Source organism: Mercenaria mercenaria, chromosome 16, assembly GCF_021730395.1.
Source record: "Mercenaria mercenaria strain notata chromosome 16, MADL_Memer_1, whole genome shotgun sequence".
Lineage (NCBI taxonomy): Eukaryota > Metazoa > Mollusca > Bivalvia > Venerida > Veneridae > Mercenaria > Mercenaria mercenaria.
The window spans coordinates 53,293,077-53,315,095 of NC_069376.1; the positions used below are offsets into that span (position 1 = coordinate 53,293,077).

At 34.3% G+C, this 22,019-nt stretch overlaps 1 protein-coding gene across 3 annotated transcripts; it reads left to right on the top strand.

The window, feature by feature from the left end:
- The first annotated feature begins 465 nt into the window (after positions 1-465).
- LOC123540339 (glycoprotein-N-acetylgalactosamine 3-beta-galactosyltransferase 1-like) lies at positions 466-17,213 on the top strand. Of its 3 annotated transcripts, none has more exons than XM_045325290.2 (4): positions 466-703; positions 9,393-9,455; positions 9,737-10,404; positions 11,334-17,213. In XM_045325290.2, exons 1-4 carry the CDS (start codon positions 481-483, stop codon positions 11,466-11,468), a joined length of 1,089 nt encoding a protein of 362 aa, XP_045181225.2. In that variant the 5' UTR covers positions 466-480; the 3' UTR covers positions 11,469-17,213. The 3 variants fall into 3 exon arrangements, with proteins under 3 accessions (XP_045181225.2, XP_045181227.2, XP_045181226.2); XM_045325291.2 differs by lacking the exon at positions 466-703 and adding an exon at positions 3,099-3,345; XM_045325292.2 differs by lacking the exons at positions 466-703; positions 9,393-9,455 and adding an exon at positions 3,097-3,345.
- Positions 17,214-22,019: the final 4,806 nt, after the last annotated feature.

The window sequence follows — 22,019 nt, forward strand, 5'->3', positions numbered from 1 at the left end:
TTGAAGAGGACCACCAAAGATACATTCCAAATACCACTGAAGTTGGAGGAGATGCTCTTTATAGAAATTGCGGAAGACGAACGGACGACGACAATCCAACGATCCAAGCATCTCATCATGAGCACTTGGTACTCAAGTGTACTAAAATTCATCAGTCGTTTAGCGATATGTCTGATGCGGGAAGTTAATTCGTAGTAAGGTAATTTAGGTATGATCCGGTTACAACTAAATGTCCTCGTATCTGTATTCGTATTCAACATCGCTGATGTTAGATTAAACTTACACTTGTAAGTTGACAATTTCCCAATGTCTAATCAGTAGAAACTATCACGATTTCCTGGACACAGAAATAGGAAGAACATTTCATAGTACTTGAGGGAAACGTAAACGTTGATTAAAGCTAACACGAAAACTCATGATTTTAAAATACCATCTGTTAAAGTTCTCACTCCTTTCGTTAACCTTGACCTTTGTTGCGCAATGCCGGCCTATGATAAAGTTAGAGAGCTGGTTATAATGGACATTTGCTGTGCTATCCGACGCAAAACGAGACAAATAATGAATGGTGTTAACAGCGCAAACTGTTGTAAAAGTCAATCGATATTTAGAAAAATATTAAGTGTTCTTGGACTAATATCCGCATTCTCTCTTGGATATGTCTACATGTACAACCGGCCTGGTTTGAAGGAACGCGGACTTCAAGGTTTGTTTTACATAACGTTATGCGTTGTACATATACATGCACCATTGCGAGATAACGACTCCAAAACCCTGAAGAAAGATATTGCTTGTAATAGCTGCTCTATGGTTCTCTTGGTGTAAAAAATCATTATATTTTCAAATCTGTTTATATAGCAACGATAATTATTCAAAATTAAAAAAAAAGAACCATTGATGTTATGTAAAAGAGCTTGCAGTTTAAAATGATCACTGATGTGCAAGATTCCATTTAAAGACTTAGTTTTATTACCTGTGGCCTAGAGGCCGCAGGTATATTGGAATGCAACAAGTAGTGTAGCACATGGAGACTGGTCGATTTCACGTGATTTTTTTCTGATATGCGATTGGCTTATTGCATTTATGGAACGCCGTTTATGCAACATAGCCGGCAGTCTATATGATATAAAGAGAAATGCTTGTGACCTGAATTCCTCATTCATTATATTTCATATAATTTATTCAAACTTTCAGCAATAATCAATATTATTACCTAGTGGTTCATAAGGGACTTTATTTAAAAATTGCTCTTTAACTTCTTGCTCTATATGTCAACGATGTCCAGGTGAAGGCATGAATCACATTTATGACAGCTCTAGTAAAGTATTTCAGTAGTCAAGGAAAGTGACCAGCTGAGCTAAAAGTTATGTTATACATGAAAGGGAAATATAGTTATTTTTGCTAAAAACAATAACTTTCAGAATTAAGAAATACATATTTGATTGATCTACTTGTAAAATTAGTAGAATGAAGTAATATTTCCTACATTAAAGCGTAATGGTATGATAAAAAACAAGCACACTATTTACCCATAAATTACCTTTTAGGCTGGGTGGTCACACATACATCCGTAACAATTTCTGGTCTGTATAACCTCTGGCCGCAGGAAATCTTTCGACTTGTTATCTGTACTGTGAGGATAGCTAGCTATTGCTCTGTGCGAAGCATGGTGAGAGGTAGTAAGCTAGCACGTGACAGTTGATCACGGTTGGACTTTTTGATCCTCAAAGTAATGTGTTTTATCTAGGTGTCTAGACGTTGAACCTATTAACTGAACATTCGTTGTGAACAAGAACATGTGACTGATTTTGTATTTAAAGTAAACGGTTATAAAAATGTTAAAATTAAAAAGAAAGAACAAGATACTTTCGAAAAGGTAAAACAGAATTTGACTACTTTCGTTATTTGCATGAGCTTAATTAAATTAACCTGTTAGTCTATTATATGATATATTTAAAGTACTTTAAATCTGATGCAAAGAGTGTAGTAATGTATAACTGCATTCGCTCTGTGGAAAAAAAAGATCTATTACGAAAACTTTCACAGACAACATGGGAACATTCATATGATTATTCCCTAATATTTAAAGCTGAAGGACAGAATTGAACAAACAATGACCTAGTTACATGTCAGACTAATAGATTATTCTGCGGACCAAATTTAAAACTTATCTTCTTTAATTTTGGCACATTCTACTTAAAATGAAAGGCGGTAACTTGGTACCTGTGAAGTGCAAATACCTAGAGCGTTATCAGTGACATTATGCCGACTTGTTTAATTTTCTATACTTGTCGCTATACTTGAAAATGTAAGGCGTGATTGGGTGCAAACAACTGGAGTCTTTAAATGTATCAAAGTTAACCAATTTATATGCACAAGGTACATTATCATATATTTAAATCAAAGAAATTAGTTTATGGAGAAAATTCTCCATGATTGTAGGCAATACTTGAGATAATGAAGTCAACAGAAAGATCATTTATCAAAAGTAATTGGTTTACTGAATGGACCAATTTAGATTTACAAATATATTTACCAGTCCACGATTTGACTTTCCGGTTGTTACACGACTTTACAGATATATTCTGTGGCCTCCTCCGTTGAGGGGACAAACTCCTTACTGTATGCTCGAAACCCCGCTTTTGATGTCTAATTCTACAATTTTAAGAGGCCGACAGTCTAATTCTACAATTTAAAGAGGTCAACAGCTCTACCAAACGTCTGAGATAATGCCTTGAGGGAAACTGAAAATTCTTAAAATCTGGGAAGTTTTTATTAAGACTATCTCGTTACAACAATAAGGCAGAAAACCGTGAGCAAAAATCACCCGTAAATCCTTAGAAATATGCCGAATCTGTGTTCTGAAACCGTGGATATACGCAAATATCCCGATTCCGAAAAAAATAATATAAGTCAAAAAATGCGACTATAGCAAAATTAAAGCTGAGCGAGAAATAATATGAAAGAGTTATAAACATATTTTACTGATACATACAGATATGTTTAAAGATATATTTCACTGAAATGAAACGAAATATGTGGTATTCATGTCTCCAAAAAGGCATGCTAACTGTATTTTCAGCTGTTTCGTTTATTGCATCAAAAGTAAACACGAAACATCGTATGTGTCAACAACGTACGGAAACAACAGCTTTCGAAATGTAAACAAAATAAAATAACGTGACTTAACCAATATTAAAACAATGAACTGTTTAAGCAATGCATTTAAAGGATATGTGTCAATCAAAGTACTGTTTTGTATAGTATTTTGTTTTGTTATTGTGTCAATTCTGAGGGGAATGTTGTTTTACGGACGGTCGAACGAAAAAGTAAAACAGGGCATACCAGGTTTGTGAAATATCATTTTATACCACTACAGATTACGGTAGATGTCTCACTCCAGATAAACTGCTTAATACAGATTGGGCCGAGAGTGATACATGTCATTTATTAAATGAGAAGTTTTATTAAATCTTGAATGTTTATTAACAGCTCAGACACTTTATTTACTGTGTGACTAACGCAGTAGCGAATATTTATATCTATTTTACAGTTTATTAAACAGAGTGTGACTGACTGTTACAGTTTATTTACAAACTAATGACAATTTATTCAAAATTTTCGGAAAAAAATACATAAATCTAGGGCGTTTTCCTGTAGCATATCTTTCACTACGAACAGTACATAGTTCACATTATCGTACATCACAATTATAGCAATTAATTATATTAATGACTAATTATTCATTCATGTGTAAATACATCGCGTGATCACTGAATTGAGACACAACAATTTCTGTTTAACGATGAATCTTCTTTCATTTATATAAAGTCCACCCCCCTTATCTCAATTGGGAGCACAGACCTACTGATACAGGGGTCGTAAGTGTGATTCCCGGTTTAGGTGTATAGTTATCCATAAAGATTTGCTGGAAGAAATATTGTTTAAACATGTTTGAACTGTCTTGGGACTGTTTTGTAGAAATTGTTATTGTGCCATGCAGATGCCCTTAGGGGCCTTGTATTGAAATAAACTAAACTGAAACTGAAAGTAAACTAAACTGTTATTCGTTCTCCATGCCTAATTCGTATGGAGTAGTTGATACTAAGAAAACTAACCAAACTCTTGGTTTTTTACGAAGAAACATTAAGGTCAAATCCCAGCCCATCAAGACCATTGCTTACCAGACTCTAGTCCGACCCCAGCTTGAATATGCCTCCGAGGCATGGTCGCCCCACACCCAAACTCAAATTGACCAAATTGAAAGCGTCCAAAGGAGATCAACCAGCTGGATCAAGACCGACTGCGGCCGTATTTCCAGTGTAACAGATATGATACACTCCCTAAGCCTTCGTCGACTGGATTTAAGGCGTATAGATTCTAGGTTATCACTCTTCTATAAGGTTGCTATCCCAATCGTAGATTACCTGACCCCAATGACCCGCTATGTCCGCTATGGCCATTCCCTAAGTTATAGGTTAATTACTGCAACCACTGACTATTAAAAATTTTCTTATTTTCCGAAAACAGTGTACCATTGGACCCCCCCCCCCCCCCTTACACTAGAGCAGTTCAGTGCGGCAGTTTGCAGCCTAGAACATGTCTCACCCTAGTTATCTTGCAAACTCAAGTTTTAATCTTTTATATCACCAAATTTATTTTTAGTTTCTTCCACCCTTATTTTTTTTATCACTATATTCGTTCTCTTCTTGATTATGACGCGCAAAACGTCTTTGTTCCAGCAAGGGGTTTGACGTCAACGGCAGATAGACAGACAGACAGACAGACAGATAGATAGATTGATAGATAGATAGATAGATACTTACGAAAAACAGTGTTGGTACAGAATCCAGGAACAGGTTAATGCCCCGTCAGAACTTAGGTGTAAGGTCTTTCACGAGTATCATTTCTGTATCATTATCTCTATGTTGTTATTTATATTGCCATAAATATGTACATTGAAAACAGAAATAAATCTATCTATCTATCTGACTATCCATCCACCCATCCATCCATCCATCCATCCAAGCAGAATCAAAATAACTATTCGGCTATTCTTAGAATATAAATCAAACATAGATAATATAGAATTGTCTTAAAATTTAATTGACTTCATCCTTTCAAAACGATTCGAGTTATATCTTATGAAATAAATGTGTTTTAAAAGTTCATACTTAGGATAGAACTTAGAATGAAACTTAAATCCTTTTGTGAAACGGGTCCCAGTTGTTAATAGGATATTCGGGATTCTAACTTAGCTCAAGTTTTAGGGAGGTGTACTGGTAAATGTGCATGTAGGATTCCATTCTTTAAAAACACGCATGAAGAGTTAAATATCGGGGCGCTTCGTGTTCACAAATTTTGCCATACAATTAAAAACCTTATTTAAAGTCTGAAGTTAAAACTGTGAAGAAAAACTCAGTTTAATTTATCAGACATATTTAGCAGACACTGATTATTTTATACTGTATATAAAGAAATAATTTACTATACGCATGAGAAGTCAAGTTCCCCACTTCTGATTCAGGTGGGGACATGTTATCAGAAGCATGTGGAGAATAAGTCATTTCTGACGTAGAATGTTTGTTTATATGTAAGCTTATTTATAGTCGCGACTGGTAACACATATGGGCGACTCCTCCAAAAGACTGTTAGTAATCTTAGTGTGAGGATAGAGCAAGCTCCAATCCCAGAAGCTTCCCTGGTTCTTTAACGTGCCAGGTGTGAAGCACACATACACTGGACTCTTATCCCAATGTTAGAAAGTTTTAGTTGGAGGAGCGGGGGCGCAAACTCACGACTCCTGGTTTTGTAGTCAGAAAGTGTTTCCACTGGACCACTGCGTGTGCTCTTATCTAGCAAACGTTACTTGATATGAGTACACCTCAATTATAGTGTTTATTTCTTATTGAATAAACAAAAAGAAATAATATCACTGCAAGTTTGCCCCTATTAAATACTAATATTTATAAGTGCATGTGTACTTGATTTTGGGGGTATAATCTAAGATACTGTCATTTCTGCATGAACTTGAAATCAAATATGGTAACAAGGTATCGTTACAGTACAGTTTTTAAATGTATTTGTTATCTTTTATCAACAATAAATTGAATGTCTCTCATGGATTTTATCAAAGACTTTATGTTAGTTATATGCTTGTTCGGTTATAAGCTTAGTGACCAAACTATACACTTGTATTTAATATTCATTAAGTCGTTGAAAAATATATACATACATCGATCTTTTATTCCTTCATAAGAAGAGAAGCATATAATAATACAAACATTATCACAATCATATGCAAGATATAATAAGTTTACAAGACGAAATGTACACGTTAATGGTGAATCTAACATACTTCAAAACTAATAGTTATAACTTTGCATGATATATGTATATTCAATATATATCAATTAATATACAGTTATATACAAAAATATCAAAGGTTAGTTGATATAATAAAACCTGCCAATGAACAAATATTGTATACCAGCATATTATTTTATTGTCAAAACAGAAATTATAAATATTCATGATCATTTTAGTGATAGCAAATACAGTTCAATATAACTGATGAAAATTAGATGCGAGATAAGTTTAATTCCGAATAAATGCATGTGTTATGTCCAAAAGAGGTCTATATCTTGGTCGAAACGAAAGTAAACAAGATAGACAAATGGAAAAACAAGGAAGATCTAAGACTACTGCATATATTTATATCGAATTTTAAATGTATATTAATTCCCGTAAGATATGATCTTGCAAACTCGTAATACAAGATCAACAGTAGGATATTATGATGTAAATAGTAATTACAATATACTCCGATGTACTATATACACATATGATATATAACATTTAACATTTTAACACTTCCTTTCGGATGTAATCAACTTATCGTGATATACATATACAGAACATATTTGTGTAACTTATAAAATCAGTTAATAGAATTGTTTCATGCATATATGCATTAAAATATTTACATAACAGTCGCTACAACCTCCGTTAATTATATGTGCAGTTTATAATAAACGACAAGCGAAACAGAGTCTTTCCGCCATTGTATGTAAGTGCCTTAAGGTGGACTTGAAACAGTTTACACTCTGCGTATTATTCATTTCGAACGAAATGAGTCCTGATACAAGTTTATATATTCACAAAATTTTTATTGTTGTCATTGTAATACCAATAACGAATATGTCCCTCCAGATCTCGTCTCTCCATTGAGGGATTACAATATTACCCTAATACTTGCGCAACCGTTCCAAAGCCGTAGCTCGAAGAGACATGTCACTAAAGTTACAAGGCAGAGAACAGATCGTATTGCAGGATCCTGATGTATAGTAAAAAGGCGAGAACATTACAATCACTTCGCATGAATAATTACTTGACAGTATGCTTACTGGGAATATTCATATTGATTTTGTTCTTAGAAATACAGATCCCTTTTCTACTTATTGTCACGCATACACCATGGCTCTCACCAGCTTTTATAACGCATACAATTTTCTGCACTTTACAGCTGTTGTATAATCTGGAGAAAGTGTGTTTCTATCTTAAAAGGTAAATCATTTCGTTTATAAAAGAGGTCTGCTACAACTGTCATTGATAAAGATCTGTTATATTATTTTCGGAACTAAATTAGACGACCTTTCCTGAACGCGCATTTTTTAAAAAAAAAAAAAGTACTCATGTAAAAATAATATATATATTATAGCGCCTGAGTATCCCAAAGATCCATATAAATTTTACGTTTGAGAATTTTTTTGTCATCCTGTTTCTGTACTCAGTTGTAACCATCTGGAATGGCCTCCCTAAGGACAAACCACATACAACTTCATTAAAACAGTTCAAATCGGTATATCTAAAACGGAGCAAAATTCATAGTAGCTAGCAGCTAAACAGATGCATGCTTTTTTTACTGGGTGATTATTATGTGTATTTTTTGTATTTAGTTTATACTAATTTGTTTTAGCTCGATTGTGATGAAAGCTTTTAGCTTATTGTAACCACTCTCGAGTCTGCTTCCTGGAAAAACCAGTACTGGTGTCATATGAGAAGAATTTCTGTTAATGCATGCAATTGTTGAGGACTTCATGGAAGACTACTCGTTCAAATGTTTTCACTATCATTATTATCATTATTATTATTGTTATTATTATTTATTTATTTATTTATTTATTTATTTTCTCTCTGAAACAAAAATAAGGTTCCTGGGGAAAAAATCTTATATATCGTCTTGTCACAATGCATACCTTCTATGGACAATGTTTCAAGGAAAGTATATCCTGAAAGGTGAACGCGTGATTTGATTCAAAAAGAGCACTGTCTAGACCGCAAACACAGATATGGACATGTTAAGGACATTTCACATTCTGATTAGATGATAAAACATTACGGATGCGTCACCTATAAAACAGGAAAAGAGCGCTAAAGTAAATCGCACAAGACAATTATTCAAAAGAGTATTCAAGTACATCCAGGCATTAGATCATTACTAAGTGAAAAATGGTACACAGCGCAAGTAAAACAGTCAAAAATCACCGAAATCATGTCACATTTGTTGTTGTTCTTGTTGCTGCTGTTTTCTGCAGTCGTTGTTGTTGGTCTTTAAGTCTCAGTACTGATACAATTGTTCATATGGCGACTTTGGAGTTCTATGTTAATCGCCAAAATTATGTCTACAAATTAGGACAAGAATTTTATTTGCAGTGTGCATTCAAAATAGCCACACTAAATGTTTGGCTTGCCCATTGTAACATTAAAGGTAATGCTGGTATAATGTGTCTGACCGAAATAAACAGAAATCATGGCGCTAGGTTACCGAATGAGCGTCCGGTACAGATGTAATTCACACGAATAAACAGTGCCACAGAGGGGACGCTGAAGTCCAGTGGTAACACTGATTGACCACAATACCAGGGGTAGTGAGTTCGAGCGTCCGGTCTTCCAAGTCAAAATACTAATATTGGGATGAGTGCCTTGTGTGAATGTTTTACACCTGACACGCTAAGGTATTAGGGAAGCTTCAGGCTCTGGAGTTAACTGCACGCTAAGGTATCAGGGAAGCTTCAAGCTCTGGAGCTAACTGTACTGATAGTCTTCTTGGGGAGTCGCTTATATGGCTTACTAAAAACTCATAGCAAAGACTGACATCTATTATTTATCTACTTTTCACTTTCATTGTTGCTATAAATGAGGTTTTGAGAATTTGCTTAAAGAGCTCCTTTCCAGTTATATAGTAAAATAATATACGTTTCAATTTTTGTAAACAAAGATCTCAATTCAATTATTTAAATTGTCCGTTCCAAATATCAAAAATATCGATGACGACCGACTTAACTGGTTGAGTTCTACACACATATAATTCTAATAACCGCCTTCTATTGCAGTGGCTGAGCTAACTCCAGGAATAAAACGATACATACATGAAATCACGGAACGACAAGAGTCGTGTAAGTGTATACAAAGATTTTCTTGTTGAAAACCTTTGTTTAGAAAGTGTTTAACATAGTACATAATATTGTTGTTATACTTTATGATAATGTTCCCTTGATGTTTACGCATATTTTTACTTTTAATACATAAATCTAATTGCACAGGAGCACAAACTGTACACTCTTTGATCTATTATTTGACCGTCAGTCGCTATTTATGGGTTTTAAAAACACAAGAATCTATTGTAAAAACAGTCATCAGCTAAATTTTCAAAGACTGTTTTTCTTTCCTTTTTCAGTACAAACTACACCATCAACCAAAAATGTTCGAATCCTATGCCTGATACTAACATCAGCTGTAACACTGAAGTCACGAGCGTCTGTTGTAAATGCCACGTGGGCCAGGCGATGCGACAGACACTTTTACGTTCTAAATACTAAAAGAAGATCTCCCGACATCATCAACTCTCCGTTTGATGAAACACGAAACAATATTGTGCATAAAGTTAAATTCGCTTTGAATTTTATTTATGAAAACGAAATTGAGACATTTGACTGGCTGTTGAAAGCTGATGACGACACCTACGTCATCATAGAAAATTTAAAGTTTTTGTTAAAAAGACGTGATAGCAAAAAGCCTGCATACCTTGGTTTTCATTTCAATAAATTCGTATCAAGTGGATATATGAGTGGTGGTGCCGGTTACGTCATCAGTAACAGTGCACTTCGCCATTTAGTGGAATTCGGATTTAATCAAGAAAAATGTCCGGTCGTTCCGAATGAAGAGGATCCAGAAAATAGTGAAGACATAGAAATAGGGAGATGCTTGAATATATCAGGGGTACCTGCTTTAAGCTCTCTAGATGAGGCTGGAAGGGAAAGATTTCATCCATACCCAGTACAGAGGCACTTGCTAGGTTCTATTCCTGAATTTGTGTTCGAATGGGCAAAGAATCCGCACAAAGTAGTAAGTTCCATTTTAGTTTAATAACATAATAGATAGAATTTCAGTTGATTGCGAAACAAGCTCTACAACTTATCGCTTCCGACAATGGAATCCTGTTTAGTTCATTACATGTGTCGTCCGTCGTGTTTTAAGCCAAGGCACGACGCGCGTCATGACAATTCAACACGACTCGACCCGCGACAATGCAACACGATCAGCAGCAATAATGTTGCGATGTCCGGTCGTATTGTCGGTTATCGTATCATGTGTCGAGCGTCGTATCACATTGGCGTACGTCGTGTTTGGTGTCGACTATCATCTCTACTAGGTAAACGCACGACAAGCGATACGACGCGGGATAATATCAAACGACACAAGACACTATGACACCACGCTTAACACATGAAACGACGGCTTGATAATCCGACATGACACGGGACATTAATGTTGGGATGTCATGTCGTATTGTGGCAGATTAAGGAAGCGTTATGTCGTTTTGTCATGTGTCGTATTGCATGTCGTACATTGACCTTTAAGGGTTTATAACACGACAATGCGACACGACGTATGTAAACTCGGCACGACCATGCAAAATGACGTGAAACGTTAATGTCGTATTTTCGTTTGTCTAGCTTCGTGTTGAAATGCATGAACACATCTGATAGGGCTTTGGTAGATACAATGACAGTCTTCTGTAGGTGTAAGATCGGACCCATAGACATATATATAATTTTATATAGCACATGGCTTCATGATATTCAAATAATTGTTACTTCACTAGAATTACATGTAATTAGTCCATTTAAAAGATTGTATATATATAAAATTTTCTTGCAAATTTTAAATCTGTTCTAAGTCATAGGCAAAGTTTGGGTAAAGCATACATATTCATATCAATCAAAGATTGAACATGCTAACATTCTCTTGTGGAATTCATATTCATTTTTCAGGGCGTAGAATGCTGCAGTAAATACTCGATCAGTTTTCACTACATGGATGCAAGTACAATGTTGTTGGTAGATCACCTGCTCTACAGAACGTCTGTCTTTGGACTTAATTTGAACGATGATAGTACGAAGCAATAGTTAATGCAGCACTATTGGGAGATCAATATCTTTCTTACACTGAATACCGTGGCTTGCTGGCCAGATTTAGCTCGTATTGTTCGGAAAGCGGTCATTTTTGGCAGGTCTGTGGTCCTACAAGGGTGCTCTCCTGTACCTGAGTAACATTGGGCCATCCTCAGTCAAAATCTAAAAAACTGAACAGTCGTCATATTATCTAAATTTTATGGCGAGAATCATAACCCATTGAGCACCGAACAAAACATGTTGCATCGAAGCTTCTTTGATAATATTATGTGATAAGGTAGAGTTTATAACAATGGAGCACGCCGTTATCAGCGACTACAAGAAGAGCAATCTTGTACCTAACCAATAAGATTAGTGTAGGAGAAAAACTCTGAATTGATCAATGTAGCCAACATAAAAGCATTGATAAAATCTGAAAAAAACTAACTACGACCTTTTCCCAATATCTGAGATTGGGTAGACAAATCACAGATGTAAGACATGTATACTTTTCTCATAGTTTACATATAAGTTGCTGTAAGGCTCTGCCATAAAGTCATGACAGTAGCATCGAAATTAAAAATGGCATTCATTTCAATTAAGAAATTTTACCACTTAAAACTCGTTACTGCAATATTTTATGTTTTGGCTGTATAGCTACTAGGTACTTGCTCTCAGTGAGGATAACTTTGTTTATAAAATGTATGTGTACATTTGACAAGGCAATCATAAATCGAAAAATATATTAAGCTGACATCGCATATTTGTAACTCATCGCTATCATTTCATTGTTTTAAAAGTGTTCACATGCTTTTCATGTTTTGAAACATTTATCTGACTCTTCAAGGGTACATTGCTGCAAACATGATAACACAAAGGCCAGCTGTAATTTTAATATGTTTAACAAATCGTACATTTAGAAATCCACAGCAATTTACAACCTAAATAAATTTCAGCACTGTTAATATAGATTTTCCTCCATGAAATCCAGGTTAGATTAAGTGTCAAAACCCGATGTAATATTTGTTAGAAGAATGTTTTGTCTGTGTAAATAATGTTCTTATTATTTATTGCCTAAATTTGTATGATGTTTTGTATATTACAAGAGGTAGATGTAATTTAGTTCCTTTGCCATAGGCCTCGTAAGAGCCCTCTGTAGCCGTTATTGCATAAGAAATCTTCAGTTGAGCAATTATGTGAGCTTTTATCCTCCTGAAATTATTCTAAAGAGAAAACACAGCAGCAAGAACCGGAAAAGAAAAACAGTGCTTATACATGTGTAACAATTAACTAGCTAAAGCATGAATTATATTGGAATGGAGGGCGGAACACCAAAATTGCCTGTGGCAACTTCGTTGTTACGTGTGTTTTTTTTTTTAATACTTTGTCTCCACAAATTCAGCCGTTGTCTTTCCAAAATGGTGAGAGGAAAGGGGTTAAGCTGTATATCGTACAGCCGTCATGCGATGTGCAAGACTCCATACCAGTGTTATTCCCCTTGCAACAAGCCGGCATCAGGTCTTTAGGAGTTTTTGTTATTGACAGACCTCTTTTTATTTGAGGTCTATAATATAAAACTTCTGGTGCGTACTGAGATTATATTCTCTCAAACCAAGAAGTGTTAGATACCAGTAATAAGTGTTTCATTTTATATTATTTTTCACGATAGTACACAATTTTTGCTATTAATTGGTCTATAGTTCAACACAAGTTTGCTGGACTAAAGCAAAACACGGAGGAGAACATTAGTTTATTTCTGATGTCATGTAATATACACTTCATTCGGACCTCGGGCAAATAGCTTTTAGTATAACTGACAGGTCGTTTAACTAGCTTTGAGACAAAAGCCAGCATGTTGATAACAATTCATTAAGTGTTTACATACAAAAGCTAGGCCTTGTAAAATCATTCACGAATGGTTTTCGGTGTGTTCTTGTTAAAACGCTTGCCGTATATTTTACAAAAATAATGTGTAAGGTTATCATTTTCTTTTAAAAAGTAATAAAACATAAAGCATTATAAATTAAAAATCGTATGAATTGAAAAATCTTTTACTAGTATCTGTTTCATTTACGATGTATTACAGATCAACTGTGTGTAATTGATACTTAAAAACTGGAATGTTGAAAGTTGGATTAGACACGTACCGGAGGACCACCAGGAATTACTACACGGCTTTTTTACAAGAAGAACTAAATTTTGGCCTTGAATCTTTCATACAAAATCTGCTGTTTACATCGATGAAATATTCTGTCCCTCTATCCGTCTGTCTGACAATGCTACACAAGTCAAATGGTTTATCGCGGCCAGAAATTTGTACAAACCGGACAGAATTTGCGAAATTGTCATTTGTGCAGGAAAGAAGCTTTTACCATAATGTCCAGTACTGAACAGGTATAGTGACATACGTTTAAGATATCATGCTTTCTGTTTATGCAGGTAAACTTGTGTTTGGTTAAATTTCAACAGAGCACAATTGTCTGAACAGTGTACAAACTCATTACTGTTTTTTCAGGCAAGGGTGGAAAAAAGGTGGTAGTCAATGAAAGTAGTAACATTTTTATCAAAAAAAAAAATAAACAATGAGACAAACATTTCCAGCATCTTTGGACGGTTCAAAAATCCCATATTAACATACGATAAAGCCCGAAACGCGTGAAAATGTTCCGAATGTAAATCGGGTGAAGTAGGCGCTCTATGTATAGAGTTAGATTATGCGTCTTGATACTGTACCAGAGGGGTCGGTCAATTGTGGGTTATTGATTACACTGGGCGAGTCTACTTACTTATTACTTGAGGCTGAAAAAAACGTGTTTTTAAATGTTGCTCTTAAACAAGGGTGGCGGTTGAACTACAAAAAGTACAACAACAGTTAATTCACAACAAATCGTACGGTATGTTTTATAATCAGTAGAAGCTAGTCGTATTTACGCTTATGAGACCTGTTTCACCCACCAGCGCGCATATACTTCACCTATTCCATATAGGCCGCGATCAATAACGGGGATTGTTTAGAAAACTTTCGTAACTCATATTTTCATTTTTTTTTTCAGAAGGAAAAACATTTAATCTATTATAATTGATAATATTTTTAAAGTTTTAATGCATATGAATGGCTATATCATTTTTATGAAGTCTTAAAAGAGTTTAACTTACTAACATTATAATTAGTAAAACATTTATTAATGAAACTTTGAGTTACGACAGTTTTGCAGCTGAAATCAATATTATGTGGCAGAATTATTTCATTGAAAACTGTTGTAACTTGAGTTAAGACAGTTTTGAATAACTTATTTGCTGTTGAATGCGAGTTACAACATAAACACTGAGAAATATAAATATATATAACAGTTTTAGTTATAAATTTCCAGTTATTTATTCACCACAAAAGTTAGACATTTTGTAATTTTAATTTAGTTGTCATCTCCTGCAGATTTCTTGACCATATTAGCTTAGTATTCAGATTTTGTATTGTAAAGATAGAAACCCAAATTTATATTAGGTAAAATCAGGAATATTTAGATGCAGAGTCAAGTACTGGTTTGATGTTGAAAAATGTCTTGGGGTTTATATTTTTAGTAATTGTTGTGATGACTTAAGGTTTGTCTAGCAGTTTGTCAGTTTATAATTATGTATTGTTGGAAAAAAATAAAAAGACATGCTTTAACATGTAAAATATATTAATAAATAAAAGTCTGTAACTTTACTTTAAAGGTCCAATACTAAGGAAAGTGAACATTTTAATTTCTTTTAAAAAGCACAGAAACTATTTCATTTTATTGGAAAATGAAAGTTGGTATGTAGAAATTCGAAATAAATCGCAGTATATGTACAATTATTTTTCTATGAAGTAAGTGAAAGTTAAAAAGATCTGGGGGGTCATTCTGTCGATTCATTGAAATTTCAACATAATACACATACATTTCTTTGAGTTCCAAAGACCTTCTGTAAATTTTGACCTGCCAATCTTCATTATTTAGTGTCTTGCAGAAGTCTATGCACTGGCTATGAAAAAAATTGCCAACTCACTTTCTCTTAGTAATGGACCTTTAATGAAATAATAAGGTAAAAGTACTGTTGCTTGAACTATGTAAGTTTAGTGTTTCTGCATGCATAAAGCTGAACATTGCAACCTTTAACAACAAGATATAAAGGTTATCTGCGGCAGAAATGATAAAAATCAAACTTAGTTCACGAAAATAAATAATTTTCTGTGCTCAGGAAAGCCACATCATCAGAAACTTTATTCCAACCATTACAAAAATACAAAATCAAGACATTTATCTGCATCAAACTAGTACTTTATTTGGCATACAACCATTCCTTGTATTGTCTACTTCATCCCCTGTGTAAAGTATAACAAGAAGCTAAAAGAAACAACATGGAAAATAACAAGTTAAACAATATGATATGAACTGATGCAGAATTGACTGTGAGTATACAAAAGATAATTGTCAGTATATTCCAAATTTAAAACTGAATGGCCTTTTTAGATTCAAGATTTTTTTCTCCATTTACTATGTTGATCAATTAAGTAAACTTTTGATTATTTCACTTGAAACTTATTGACCAACTGGCACAGTCTGTCTAGGTTGAGAGGAATAGGTAGAAATTTTAACTTTAAACAAAGCAGCAACAAGTTTGAAACTGTTCAACTTAAAGAAGTTTTATGATAATGTCCCCAGTTTCCACACCCCATGGTCTGTCAGTTTCAGTCAAATGTCGTGACTTTTTATCTATAGTGAACACCACATATAGGCTTACCTATCTGGCATTTCTCAACTAACCTCTTTCTGTTTGATATTTCTTACCTTCATTATATCTACGTTTTTCTTTTCCAAATTTTCTCACCATCACATTGACTGGAAGTGCAAATATTGGTTGTTTTATTTACTTGGTACTTCTTATTCTCCTTGTTGTAATTTTGGACATGCATATTCCAAGGTCTATAATAATTAATTATAAAAGCGTTACAATTGTTTACTCCCTTCTGCATAATATTGTTGGTAATTTATTAGGATAGATTGCAAAAATCATATAACAGTAAGTTTATACCATTGGTCACTTTCACTGCAGCCATATTTTTCCGATTTTTTAAAGAAAAACGATGTCATCTAAAAAAAGGAATGAGTTTCTTTCATAGACAGAAAACAAAAGAGATTGCAAATAGTCAATTTGCGTTTATTCCCTTTTAAAACGCCCAGGAGTGACTTTTTTACAAACATGAAAATTCTGAAACAAGAATGGAAAAAATTACTGTTATCAATATCAGCATCACTTTTATGACATCACAATTTGACCTAGCTCTTGTACATTATATTGAGTTACTACAGTTTTACGCAACAATCTGATCGCATGGAGTAGTCGTTTGTTACGGAAAACTGTATGCAACTCAAGTTAGAACAGTGTTCCATATCGGAAAATATAAGTGTGAGATATGACTTCTTTGCAACTAGCTTTTAATAGTGATCTATCAAGGAATTCAAACTCAGCATTTTGTGGTCTTATAAATATTTTATAAAGAAGATCAAAAATGTAAAAAAAAAATATCATTTCAGAAAAAAAAGTGAGTTAGAGTTCTCCGTTCAGCCCTCGATAAGATGTCGAATGTCGAGATCTAGCCTTACATTTGTCTTTTTCTGTTCCTGTTGAATAAATGTCGCACTATAAATATGTTTACATTCCATTTTGTTATGTACTCTTTGTATGTCTGGAGGTAGCTTTCATTTGAATAAAGATTGAATTATGATAAATATTTTTCATACACGTTGTGTCTTGTGTTTTGGTGACAGTTGGAGTATCCATCCATGCATAGCAAAGTTATTTCTTTTGAGAAGAATATTAACCTAAATTTGACCTCTAAGAGTGTCTTTTAGCTAGGGACATGGGTATGGCACGCGACAAGTTATCCTGTTGTGCTTGTTTCAAGTTGTTGCAAAATCCATCTCAACGTTATTGACCATACAGAAATGGTATTGCCATTTTTAAGACGGGCGGACATGGCGCAAACCTATAGACCACAGAATCGGATCCAGGGTTATCAAAAAAGTGAGATTAGAAACCGTTTTCGGAATGCTGCATTGCCAATTGTCAATTTAAACAATGTGCTCAGAAAGCAGCCATCAGGTGACGGAGATCTAAGACGTGTCGTATATCTTCATTTTATAATCTTGGTCCAGTAGGGAACTGATATACACTTATCTAATGGCCTGTCTGTCATTAGTCAAAGGCAAGTCATGGTATAAGTGTTTTGTTACATCACACCGAAATGCTGTATTGCCAATGGTCAATTTAAACAATGTGCCCAGAAAGCAGCCAATCAGTTGATCTAAGACTTGTCTCATATCTCCACTTTATAATCTTGGTCCATTGGCCTGTCTGTCATTAGTCAAAAGCAAGTCATTGTACAAGAGTTTTGTTACATCATATCGGAATTGATTTTGACAGTTATATCTATAAAACTTTTTTATTTATTATCCCGATAAACATGCGTTTAATAAAGGACCGATCAAATATTTTAGTTTATAAGTGTCTCATCCATATACGTATACTATTAAAAGAACACAAGGACGTTCAATATACATTTAAAAAAAGGTACATAACTTTTGTAAAGTCAGCAAGAGACATGAATCCTGATGGTCACCTTACGATGCCACTGACTCATGAAGAGCATGGAAGCGTACATAACAGCAGTCCGTAAGAAACCTACTTACATGAAAACCTTTCATTATATTTCTATGTTAAAAGGGGCATAATTTTGATAAGAAGAAAGCCTTGTTATGATGTCAAAGACTTGTGATAAGTCTGAGCGCATTCAGTCAAGTAGTTTCTGAAAACAGCTACTTTAATTCAATACTTCTACAACATTGTGATAAGGTATATGCTATCATCATGTAGTTTGTTTTGTAAGACCAGTTCGTGGTGCAGAAGACATGCATGTAGCGTGCAAGATTTGAGCTCGGTAGCTTTTGAGATACCTACTTACATGAAAAATGTTTTAGTAAAACATTCTATTTTTAAAAAGGGACATCACTTAAAGTATAAGCTAGAGTTATGTAGCTTGTCCTGTGAGGTCACTTCATAACGCCGAGGACTTTGGTAGTTTGACATCATTTGACCTACGAGCAGTAGTTTCTGAGAAACCTACTTACATGTAAAACTAAAACAGAAATTTCTAAGATAAAAAAAAGCTAAAGTTATGTACCTTGTCCTGTGAAGTTATCCCTTGATACTACAGACGAGTGTGAAGTTTGATATCGTTTGGTCTAGTGGTTTCCGGGAAACCTGCTTAAACAAAAACTTTATAAATATGAAAGGGTGATAAAATGAACAAAATAAAAGCTAGATCCTGTGAGGTAAACTTATGATGCCAAACAATGTGTGAAGTGTGAAAGGCTGCGATCAATCAGTTTTTGAGAAACTTGCTAACATGCATTACCCTGGCGACGCAGATGCTACCGCCAACGAGGACGGGACGGAAACGAAATGTCTCATATTTGAAATATTTCAGAAAGTCCAATTTATAACAAATATCGTCACGTTACCTTAAAATGCCAGCAAGTACAGAACTATATAAACTGACTTGTTTTTAACTTTTCAAAACAGTCGTATAATTATTAGCTCTTCTTTGTTAAATACAATAGTAGACGTTCGCTACAGGTTTCAACATTGGCTCATCCGGCTTCAAAAAAAATTTCTATGTCTTATTTAAAGTGGGGAATGACTCAACATTCTGTGCTATACATTGGTAGTACCTCTCTTTTCTAATGTCATTATACATTGAACGTTGAAACAACATACTAAATAATTAATGATTTTATTTTCAGCTGCATTTTAACAAATAAGGCAGATCATTTTCTGGTAAAACTTCATACCAGCCAGTTGCTCTGTTCCACATCTAAATCATACGGTTCAAGCCTTATATCACACTGGCCATAGCTTTATCAGATCAAGTGGTTCCAACGTTGTTTGAGCGGTGAATTTTACGCAGATCAGATGGCGAAATATGGCCGATACTATAATTTTCCGGTCTTGTAAGTATGATTTAAAGGTATTTCTACCCGTTAAATAACGAATCAAATGAAAACGATGGGTGCACCTGAAGCGCAAATGTGTCCATTTTTTAGCACATGTGTCCATTTAGCTGATATCTGTGCCGTTTATTCAAACACTTCTGTACAGTCCGGTGGGGGAAGGAAATTTTTTACAGTTTTTGACAATATCAAATCAAATATAGTGTTTATAGGGAACAAGTAATACTTAAAACACTTTTTCTGTAAAGGGCTACCTCCTAAAACAAAGCATGTGTATTTTCACAGAATTATTCGGGTTTGTTTCTGAACAATCGGCCGAAATCCTAATGCATCGCAGTTTAGAGTGGGTCGCTACGCAACGCAATCAAATGGATACCGTTCTGTGTCTTACTTGCGGAGTTTTATCCGTCTTAAAAAGTCATTAGAGCCTGAACATAAAAAGCTAATGTCTGTATTACGTTATTTGCATATAAAACGCACCAGGTATTTATCCGTAACGTTGCTTTAACTCTATACTCAAACTATTGATGTATAGCATTTTAAATAACAGTAAAAAGTTATGGATAATCATGTGCACTGTAGCTTATCTTCGTAACAATGATTAAAGAATTAGTATCTAGTTTTAACATCATTCAGAATGAACAAGATTGGAAACGTACATACCTTCCTACTGGGGATGACTATCTCAAGAACAGTTTTTCTTGTGACAACGAAGTGATGCTCTGTGGTTATATTTATTTCCACATTTTTGCACTCATAAAGTTCAAGTGGTGCACACACGCATGTGTTCATTTAAATATCGTTTCTGTTTGAATTTTTCCCACAAACTTCACATTCAAACATTTTTGGCAAAAAGATTTTACTGCAAATTTAGATGACCAGGTAATCAAAAAATGAAGTTACCATTAAAAATTTCAATGTTCAACAAAACAATGATATATAGATTGCCAGTATAAGTTAAGAGAAAGCTCTGATTTTTAGCGGTTCTTAAAATGTTACGTCATTCTTCCAAAATGTGCTATTTTTCAATCATACATAATTCCAACATGTTTTTCTTAAAAATGTTCATATAAATTTTATATTAACATTCTTTACTTACATGTAATACAACTATTTATTTATTTATCTACAAGCCTTTAACTTGTAAGATACGTTACATTGAATTCTACATTACATTTTACGTTACCAAACATACAAATTATAGTTTATGTCTTCAGGTTCTTTAAAAGATACTGTAGGTTTGACTTAAAACGCACGTATTTACATATCAAACTAAGTTACAATTTACGTTACCGAACACACAAACTTTATCTCTTGTGTTCTGTTACCTTAAATGTACTTAAGCATTTAGAAATAGCATATTTACAGTTCAATCAAAATATGTTTTAACATAGCTTTGCATTTTAACTTTAAACACATGTATTTAAAACAATCTACGTTACAATTTACGTTACCTAACATATAAACTATACATTTTCATGTATTCTGTAATATGAACATAATACTTTATCTTTGAAAAATAGAAATTATTTTTTTGTTTTAAATATTTTGTACATACATTTAACAATCAAACAATGAAACTAGAACCTAATTTACATGGCTTATGATTACATCTTCATGAGGACCCTACGCACACAAACTTCTTTTAAACACTTAATATATATATATACAGACATTGCCCGGAACAGTGCACTATAATTATGCTAAATTTGAAACAGACATATCACTATATTTAGAAATCTAGTTCATATTTATGCACACACTTCATCCAACATGTTGTCAATCTCGACTGTATCCTTATGTAGATATGCCATGTACATATAGCGTCTATGATACCGGTATCCAATAATGGTCATGACTGGAATACTGTGACTTTTTTAATACTGTCTGTATATACTGATGGTAGTTCAAGAAGACAATTACAGGAACTGCCTCAAAATAAGATATCCTGTAAGTGAAATTGATGTAACTCTAGTAGGTAAAAGTAAGGTGCAAATGGTACATTAGTTTTGCCCAGACTGAAGGACAGTTCTTACAAAAGTACCTCTTTTGACTTCAAACTTTATGGGTGAAGGCCATAACTCCTTGAAAAGTTTATGCCAGACCGAGGCCCAATTTGATGTCCAGTCATTTGAACCTCAACTGGTTTCTAGGGAACCTAAGGTCGGAGACAAATTAACAATATTGGGGAATACTGTTACTAAAAGGCAAGCCACTTGTGTGAAGTTCGGAGGCCTCTTCCTTCCAAAGGTTTGTGGACCTCATACCAGCAACCCCATTCAACATCAAGAGCTCGCTAGAGTATTGCCCTTCAATCATACTGGGGAGTTGCCTTTTATTCATGTTGGGAACCAACAGTTAATTTATCCTTATTTTGTGTAGGTCATGAGGGTATACAGGCCTGGTGGTTGCCGCCACTATTCAGTACCACCTTTTCTACTAGGGTTCCATCTTCCCGCATTTAACCTAAGTACATGCACGTCAAATCTTTCTCCATGGCAGCAACTAGGGAACAAATATATGTTGAACGATT

Coding starts and splice junctions, on each gene's coding strand:
- LOC123540339 (XM_045325290.2), top strand. CDS start 481: ATGCCGGCCTATGATAAAGTTAGAGAGCTGGTTATAATGGACATTTGC. Junction 9,456..9,736: donor CACGGAACGACAAGAGTCGT/GTAAGTGTATAC, acceptor TTCCTTTTTCAG/TACAAACTACACCATCAACC. Junction 10,405..11,333: donor CAAAGAATCCGCACAAAGTA/GTAAGTTCCATT, acceptor TTCATTTTTCAG/GGCGTAGAATGCTGCAGTAA.